Source organism: Nanorana parkeri, unplaced genomic scaffold, assembly GCF_000935625.1.
Source record: "Nanorana parkeri isolate BGI_ZX_2015 unplaced genomic scaffold, ASM93562v1 scaffold783, whole genome shotgun sequence".
Lineage (NCBI taxonomy): Eukaryota > Metazoa > Chordata > Amphibia > Anura > Dicroglossidae > Nanorana > Nanorana parkeri.
In genome coordinates, this window is record NW_017307051.1 from 268,588 (window position 1) to 277,949 (window position 9,362).

General features: G+C 41.6%; 1 protein-coding gene across 1 annotated transcript in view; it reads right to left on the minus strand.

Moving 5' to 3' along the window:
* Nucleotides 1–2,523: 2,523 nt before the first annotated feature.
* The window catches only part of JARID2 (jumonji and AT-rich interaction domain containing 2), a 156,917-nt gene continuing 150,078 nt past the window's right edge, over nucleotides 2,524–9,362 (minus strand). Inside the window, exons 15-18 of the mRNA XM_018564793.1 lie at nucleotides 8,550–8,680; nucleotides 6,721–6,904; nucleotides 4,985–5,092; nucleotides 2,524–2,808 (exon numbers count right to left, since the gene is read on the minus strand). Coding sequence (XP_018420295.1) covers nucleotides 2,590–2,808; nucleotides 4,985–5,092; nucleotides 6,721–6,904; nucleotides 8,550–8,680 — 642 coding nt within the window. The 3' untranslated portion in view covers nucleotides 2,524–2,589. The remainder of the gene's footprint in view (nucleotides 2,809–4,984; nucleotides 5,093–6,720; nucleotides 6,905–8,549; nucleotides 8,681–9,362) is intronic.

Below are 9,362 nucleotides of genomic sequence, written 5' to 3' on the forward strand. Positions count from 1 at the left end.
ACATAGGTTGAACTTGATGGATCTGCATCTTTATTCAACCTTACCTACTATGTATGTACCACAGAAAGAAACGGCCACACTGCACTTGGTTCCACTGTTCCTTTTTCAAGTACACCGAGGAGTATCAATCTCTAACCTCTGAACCAGAGGCTGAGGGGGTGGAAAGAGAGGGAGGGGATCAATAGGGTAGATCCTCCCTCTCTGCTTTCTCTAATCCCCTCCCCCTTCTTTTCCCTTGTTCTCCCCATCCCTCTGCTCCCTCTCTACACTGATTGTATTTGTATCAAAGAATGATGTTGCATATGTTTACATAACTTTTGTTTTGATTACCTATGCCTCATTTTGCTCGTTACTCTACGAGTTATACTTGTAATATACTCACATTTCCATGACTGTCTTTAACCTGTATGAAGAACTTACAAAAAATAAAAAAAGAAGATTGGCAACATGTGAGCAGTTTGTTCACCATACATTTGTCTTCTTATCTTGAAAACCAAAAGAGAAATACAAAAAGCATAACAAGCATGAAACAAAAAGGAGAACACTACAATCAATGTATTCAAAGCATATTATCTTTATCTGATTGGATTTACCGTAACAATAAAATAGAAATAATTTACAGACATAAAACTTCCCGTATCAACAATAAAGTATTCTTAACCCCACCTAGAAAAAAAAAAAACCAGCAAAACCTGAAGGAGGAGTAGAAGTGAAGTGAGTCTAAAAAGAAACAAACAGATATCCAAAAAGTTTGTTTTATTTATTAATAAACCTTGTTGTACAAACCTGAAAAGTAAACAAAACTGGCAATAAACAACATGGAGTCTTTCCGTCACATGGAAAGAGAGCAGAGCAGTGCTAATAAATTAAAGGTCAATCTGTAAGCTGTAGTCTTCAAAGTTTACCGTCAAGAGGGAAAAAGCACACAGCAAGGCCATAAAACTGGACAACCACATTTGAAAAAACACTTGACTCGGTTTTATGTTATTGTTAAATATTCAAAAAACAGTTCAGTCTTCTGCAACGACAACCAACAAAGTGTATTAAAGGATACTCTCCCAATAGTTATCACTGGCGAGTTCAGTGCAATATGGCTAGCTACGGTTTTTTGTTGTTGTTTTTTCTGATTTCGTTCAAATCGAGAAACAAAGAACAATTTAGTGAAAACATTTTCCCTTTTTTGTATTTAGTCCCACACATACAACCAGAAACAAAGGGGGTAAAAAGTTACACCATTGTTTTTCGTTTTAGTTGTTCAGTGATATAAGCAGCACTTATATATATGTTACAAGATTAACCCTGTGAGCATCCAAACCATCGGATGAAGAAACTGAAATGTAAGGCTTTTTCTTCATCTTTTTTTTTTTTTTCACCGCCCCCTGTCCACCCCAATCCCCGAAAGAAGGCTCAAGTATTTCAGACTATTTACAAGCGTATGTACAAAGAAAAAGATTTGTGATTTGAACGTTTTCTCTTAAGTGAGACACAGAGCTAACAAAGAAAAAAAAAAAAGGAGAGAGAAAATGAGTAAAACAGTTTTCACATTCACAAAAAAAGGGGGGGGGGAGGGGAATAAAAGAAGGAGAAAAAAAAAAATCAGATCCTAGTGGCTCTCAAAAGGTGATCACTGAAGTGATTCCATCTCCAGCACAGGAACCAGCGCTGTAATACACAGCAAGAACCCGTGACGGAGAGGAGGGTTGAACATAGAACGAAATACAAATATATATTATATTAATGCTGATTGTGTGATGTGTTGAGACAGCAGTGGAATGAAATGGAATGTTAGAAAGATTGCACAAAAAGAAATGCATTGCTTGAGTTCATTTTCCTCTTCTCCTTTAACAGATGCATAGAAATGTGCTGGTAACAGAGAAACCACTTTCAAATCTCAGCATTTTGCCTCTGGTTTTGTTTGTAGTCCATCATAAGCTGCCAAACTATCCTCCATTTTTTTAAATGGTTTTTGTGTTTTTCGTTACTACATTTTTAAATCCCAGTTGAAAAATAAAAAATATTAACAAAAACAAAAAACTTTGAAAACAAAACTCATCTTGCGCATGACAGAATGAGATTGCCAAGAAAGAGCAGGTTTGTTCAAGTTTCATTTTTCTTTTCTCTAGAAAATGAATGCTCCCTTGACTGGATAAAGAAATACAATGGAAAAAAAAGCACCTCAAACATAATAAAATTGTAAAAACCTTTTTCACACAGTTGTCAAGGAAGGCTTTTGTTTTTTAAATTCAGTCTTAACAGGCTGCAGAGAACAAAAAGCTAAAATCAGAAACACTTTTAGTTAGCCCCCTCAGACTGTCATAAAACAGTGACTAGACTGCAGAGTCGAAAGTCGAACTGCAGTGGCTTTATATATAAAAAACAAAAAAATTATAATAAACACACATAAAATCAACAGTTTAATGCTAAAACAAAGTAACTTCTCTAAAAACCAGAAGAAAAAAAAATCTTCTTAGAGCTAGTGCAAAGACAGCCTGCATTCTACAGCAAGTACTCCAAACTATGGTGTAATAATAAAATAAAAATATATATATATTTATATTTATATGATGCGAGAATCCAGGGTTGGCATCTTCATGATGAATTTGAAGCACTTTTGGACAAACTGACAGATGACAGTCTAGATGATGACACATCAAGTGTGGCTCTCTTCCTTGGTCCTCTTTTTGGTGTAGACTTAGTGAGACAGTTCTCAATGTTGTCGTTGTTGCTGCTGCAGTTGTTGTTGTTGTTGTTGCTGTTGTTACCAGACGCCTTCCCACAAATCTGTTCGACAAGACTAACTATTTGTTCCTGAAAAGGTAAAGCAAGGAAATATGTCCTCTCAGGCTTCTATCACAACAAAAAACAATATGTACACATTATTTCTAATTTTTTTTCTGGGAAAGGTAAAGCAAGGAGGAAATATGCCCCATCAGAGTACACATTATTTCTAACATTCATATAATCAGAGTAAATATACTACAAGCAGCAGTGCAGCCTAGAATGGACCCAAAATCCTGGCATTGTTAATTGTCAGCACATTAGAATACACTGTGATTGCGCCATCTTGTGGTAATGGAATAAAAGTCATGAATATGCAGCCTGTGTGTGATAGCAGACCTCCTGTGCTACATCATTGGCTTAAAAACTCACTCATCTGAAAGAAGAATTCAGATCAAGAAATTAGGAGCTTCTTATCTGCATACTTGAAGCAAGAGGGTCACCATGTCAGAAAACTAGTGTTTTCAAAATAAGAAGTTCGCAATGGCTGCCTCAAGAAACGTGTGATGACAGCAATATACAGATTGCTATACCTGACTTCCTTCTCCTAGATCCTTGCCTGTCATTCTGAACCTCTGACCTATATACTTGACTTTATGACTCCCAACAAGTAAGCACATGAAAATGTTTGACTATATATGCTATATACTTGTACACTGAACAATTGTGGGATTGGTGTATGCGTTCATGCTGCAACCAGTGGGGTGAGGGTCTGCAAGGGACATTGCAGTGGGTAGCAGCATCAATGAAGGCAAAAACAATAGCATGTATTCTGCTCTGTGCAATGCAGAGAGACGGTTCAGTACTATGAACTTATAAACCTCCTCTCTGCATCCTTCCATGTCTGTATATACATTTCATTCTAAAGATTGTATATTAATGCATTGATTTCTGTACTGATTGCAGATCATTATTATCACTCAGCACAAAGGCTGCCTTGACTGCTGGAGGGGTTTGAATAAACCAAAGCCATGGGCCATTCATTGGGAAAAGCTAGACCAGCGCCATTTATTATGTGTGCTAAAGTGACCAGCGACCAGGCAAGGGAAAGTGGCAAAGTGACCAGTGACCAGGCAAGGGAAAGTGGCAAAGTGATCAGCGACCAGGCAAGGGAAAGTGGCAAAGTGATCAGCGACCAGGCAAGGGAAAGTGGCAAAGTGACCAGCGACCAGGCAAGGGAAAGTGGCAAAGTGATCAGCGACCAGACAAGGGAAAGTGGCAAAGTGATCAGCGACCAGACAAGGGAAAGTGGCAAAGTGATCAGCGACCAGACAAGGGAAAGTGGCAAAGTGATCAGCGGCCAGACAAGGGAAAGTGGCAACGAGACCAGCGACCAGGCAAGGGAAAGTGGCAAAGTGACCAGCGACCAGGCAAGGGAAAGTGGCAAAGTGACCAGCGACCAGGCAAGGGAAAGTGGCAAAGTGACCAGCGACCAGGCAAGTCCCTGTCTCCTTATTGGTCTCTCTTGTTGTCACCCTGGCAAAGTGACCAGCGACCAGGCAAGGGAAAGTGGCAAAGTGACCAGGCAAAGGAAAGTGGCAAAGTGATCAGCGACCAGGCAAGGGAAAGTGGCAAAGTGACCAGGGACCAGGCAAGGGAAAGTGGCAAAGTGATCAGCGACCAGACAAGGGAAAGTGGCAAAGTGATCAGCGACCAGACAAGGGAAAGTGGCAAAGTGATCAGCGACCAGACAAGGGAAAGTGGCAAAGTGATCAGCGACCAGACAAGGGAAAGTGGCAAAGGGATCAGCGACCAGGCAAGGGAAAGTGGCAAAGTGACCAGGCAAGGGAAAGTGGCAAAGTGACCAGCGACCAGACAAGGGAAAGTGGCAAAGTGATCAGCGACCAGGCAGGGGCAGGTGGCAAAGTAATGAGTGGCCAGGCAGGGGCAGGTGGCAAAATGATCAGTGAGCTATGGCAAAACATAGCAGCATCGGTCAGTTGTTTCATTGTGTTCCTGCATGCAGACACTAGCTGCAGGTAAGCCCCATGATACTATCCCATGAACCTGGAATACAGAGAAGTACCAGTGTTTAGTAACCTAGAACGACACAGGTTTACAGAAAATAGTCACCTTGTTATTGGTGGCAGCCATTTCAGAAGAAAGACACTCAACCATAGCTCTGAGGATCTTGCTAAATCTTGGCTTACACTGGCATCTGATCTGAATACTATGACATTACCTTCATCACATTTCTTTCCCTTACCTCATCATATCGATACATCAGCTTTAATCCTCGACAGGACTTCTGCTTCTCCACATGACGCAGAGCACACTCCAGGCAGAACACGACATTCTCATTCTCCTGCACAACCTTTAATAAGGAAGAAGACAGAATACTGTATTAGATACAAGAACACAAACATGTCCGACACTGGTACATATATACTGCAGAACCTTAATGCCTGGAGCAGGAAAGAGATCTGTATTATACTCGCCAGTAACTCTAAGGTAGTGGTGGCCACAGTTTGAGTTTGGGATGCTCGAAATCTGCAACTGACTCCTCTGAATGACGCCACAGAAATCACGATAACTTATTTGATCTGGAGCTCATTTCTATTAATACTCAATATAAGATGCTGTAAGCATCTATGAGGGCAATTCAATAAAGCATTTATGAGACTTCTGGAAAACAACCTGCACCTAATTCATGAAAGCCTTGATACAGTTTCAGTACTGACACATGCTACAGATTCAGGTAGTACCCATTATCCTCACTTTATGAGCCTGTTGCTCTGACTACGACATATTCTAAAAGAATTATGTCCAATTTGGCGAATCTCCTGGCTGGCAGCTGAATGAGGCTAGGGATGCATCAGTGGTTGCTAGGAAGCTGTCAGCTGCACAGCCAATGGCCTCCTAGCAACCAATGATATGGCTGAATTGCAATGGGTGAAGCCAGATGGGAAAGGTGAGAGACTAGTTTCCCATTAGGGCTACCTTCCTTGCAACTGACAGCAGTGGGTGGGTTCCAAGGCCTGCTGTCACTTACAAGGGAGGTAGAATTGATGGAGAACAAGTAAAGCAGAGTCCCCTGTCAGACGTCGCCCACCCACAACAAACCTCCTCAGCCACGGTGTCTGTGTGACAGGTGCAGTGGCACAGTAGGAAGTTCAGTAACGCTGAGCATTACTGAGGATGGAGTGTCCGGAATGGACCTCAGTGCCATTCCCACCATGCTCACATGGTGACTGATTTATGTACCCGTTTGCAACAAGTACATCCAGAATTCACAGGAGTATAAGACTCTTTATAAATTCCAGGGCATATATATATTTTGGGAAGACCGAGTCTGTAGACCACAGTAATACCAACGGTTACTGCAGATTGTTATTTCTTCATGTGCACCAAAGATAAAGTACAAAGACATGATATATAATCCTCATACCAACACAGCGTAACACAGGAGGTGTCCTCTAGCAGCTATTAAATAAGATGACAAGACAATGCAAGCTATCCTCCTATCTGACCTATGATAGCCTTCTGTTTCAATCAAGTAAGTGGTTGGAAATGATCATCATGTAAAGAAATTCTTGTTACAGATGGGAACTGTAGATTTACTGCAGTGAAAATTGGATCTCCTTTTACCTCACCTAGCTGGTTAGGTTTGTGTGAATAGAGGAGGATCTCATTTTGGCTTGCACTATATCGTATGCAATGACTAGTCTTGCTTCTGCATGCTGGGGATAAAGACTAGCTTCACTTTGTGATACAAGAGTTTTGGTATTGAGTTCAAAACTAATCCTAGGATGAATGATGCCGTATAGATGCAAAGAAAGAACTTTACACAGTAAATCCACGGTGTTAAAGACAGCAGAGTGCTCAGTTACATTAGACCGAGCAGCATTGTCACAAAACATCTTTGTAGTAAAAGTCTAGACTCTTGGTGATAAAAACCAGTGGGTCAATGGGCCCATATCAGCAAAGTCCTCATCTACTCACCATGGAAAGGTAACAGAGGTGCTGGCATATCTGACATCTTCTCTCTGAAGTCTCTAACTGCAACCATTTCCGATGCTTCTTCTTCCCATCTATTGTTGAGCTGCTGGTGTCGTGACTTCCATATCGTGCAGAACAGTGGAGACCCGCGTCAAGGAGCTCCTTCCTCTGCCTCAACTCTGTATCCCTGACCAAAAAATCAGCAAGTCAGAAACCGCATTGAGCATCACTCAACCTAGACTACAAAACTCTTCTGTTGCTTTGTAATGAAGGCCAAGTGACACCAAAATCATTTTCACCTAAAAAGGAAAGTTATTCATTAGCAGCATAAGAGGCCTATATGCACGCAGTTCATTTTTCTCCACATTTCCTTTGATTCCTAACATACTGCTTTTATATTGTATTTTGAAATGACAGTACAAAAGGATGGGCTGGCTAACTGACATTTCTATTGTACAAGCTGCAGATTATAGTTACGATTATTGTTCATCAAGCGGCACCCCATGGCCACCATGGTGCTATATAGTAGACAAAAAAAACAGCATTACATTGTAAACAGAGGACGCTGTGTCACACAAATGCCAGAACGTTTTGCAAGGGCATGATCATGTTGAGCCTGGTGGTGTCCGCCTTTATTTCATCTGCCCGGAAACTTCGTCTTGACTTTACTGTGACATGTCATAGGCTCACAGAAAGAAGGTAAAATTGGGCCATTCGTATGCTGTATAACAGCACTTGACAAACTTAAAAGCGGGATCTCACTTTTCAAGAAATGGTTGCCATTGTAGCAGATTGGCTGTGATGGAAAGTCCTAAGTCATCCTTTTCTTGGTTTTGTGATATTTAGATGCTGGTTTTACTGGTGTAATATAAATAGATTTATATATACACACACCCCTCTACTACAGTTTCCAAGAAAGTGGTGCTCATCAAAAATAAAGGACACAAAGTTTGGTTTGTTTTAGACTCTGCATGGAGAGCTTAAAGTCCATCTCTAGGCAAACAAAACCAACGCGTGCACTGGGGCTACTCCCGTGCTGCAAGGGTTAGGTGCTGCTAGACCGGTCCCCGAAGTCTCTTCTCCCCTGGTCTCTGGTGCTTTAAGGACCGCTGATGTCATCACGTCTGAGGCTTCATTCACATCTGAGCTGCTCTCCGCGCGTATTCGGCTGTACATATACGCACGGAGCCGCTCTAAACACAAAAAAACAATGCACTTCAATGTGCATCGTTCACACCATTGCGGGGACCGCGCGGCATGAAACTGCACAGCCCCCGAAATAGTGCAAGTGCGATAATCCGGCGGATTCCACTCATTCGCGGCTATTAGCCACAAACGAGCGGCATCCACGCGGATTAAAAAACATTAGCGCTTTCCTCCGGCACAGTCTTCCATGCGGAAAACTGTGCGGGAACTGCAAACGCTATGTGTGAATGCAGCCTGATGCAAGTTCTATAGATCTGCTTTAGATGCAAGGACGCCAAGGACTCTACTAACCAGAGCTGAGGGAAAGAAGAGGACAGCGGTGACCACCAGAAAAATAAATCTGATTTACTCCAGTCCCTAGGCAAAAACAAGCACTTACCCCTTGCAGTGCGGGGGTAGCATCACTGCAGGGGTACTTTTTTGTTTGCCCCGAGAAGGGCTTTAAATGTGATAAAATGTAAATTTTAAAATGTAAGGTTTTCAATAAGCTACGTCTGCTACATACAGGAAAGCCATCTTGAACCGACCAACCAACTGGTTCACCTTAAGAAGGAATGATCAGCCAGCAAAGAAAAGCGGTTCACGAAGTCAGAGTGAAGATAAACAGTAGATCTCTTTTCTATTACCTAAGTTCTCCGAGGAGAGTAGAAATGACGCCCAGAGTTGGACTGTTCTCCTTTTTTGCCTCAGCTGTTGCAATCTGATACAGTAATTTCTCCATAGAGAACGGCTTTGCTATGTGTCGACGTTTCATTTCCTGAAAAGGACACGTTTAAGTGTTCAGCAGGTGGAAAGTTTGCAAGGAAGAAAAAATAAACAACATCAAATGCTGTGCACTAAATCTTCCTGATAAGCCGTTAGCAGTGGTGTACAGGTGTGAGTTACACCATCTAGATGTACCTTACAAGAGGCATTATCTCTGCTATGTAAAAACAGCTTACACACAATATGGTCATCAAGTATTTTCTTCCCCTTATAATGTGAGCTATAAATCTTAAGTCTCAGGTGCCGCAGTCCTAGGGTGCGACACAAATAAGTTACTGAAATACATCCCTTTATTGAAGTGTGTCTGCTGGAAAATAAGTAGTTCTCTGCTGTCCTCTCTGAACAGAGTAAATGGGTACTCATGGATATTAGAATTAGCTGATGACTGGAATCACTCATGCAGCCTGCTCAGATGTACACTGCTGCAGGTGATCCATCAACATGATAAAAGTATGAAGAGATAGAATCTTGCTCACTTTAACCAGTTGACATCCGCGGTGTTAAACCCCCTTCCCATCCAGGCCATTTTTACAGTATTCAGCGCTGCGGTACTTTAACTGACATTTATTCCGTCATGCAGCGCTGTACTGAAATGAATTTTATACCCTTTTTTGGGGACAGATAGAGCTTTCTTTTGGTGGTATTTATTCACCACTGGGGGTTTTATTTTTTTA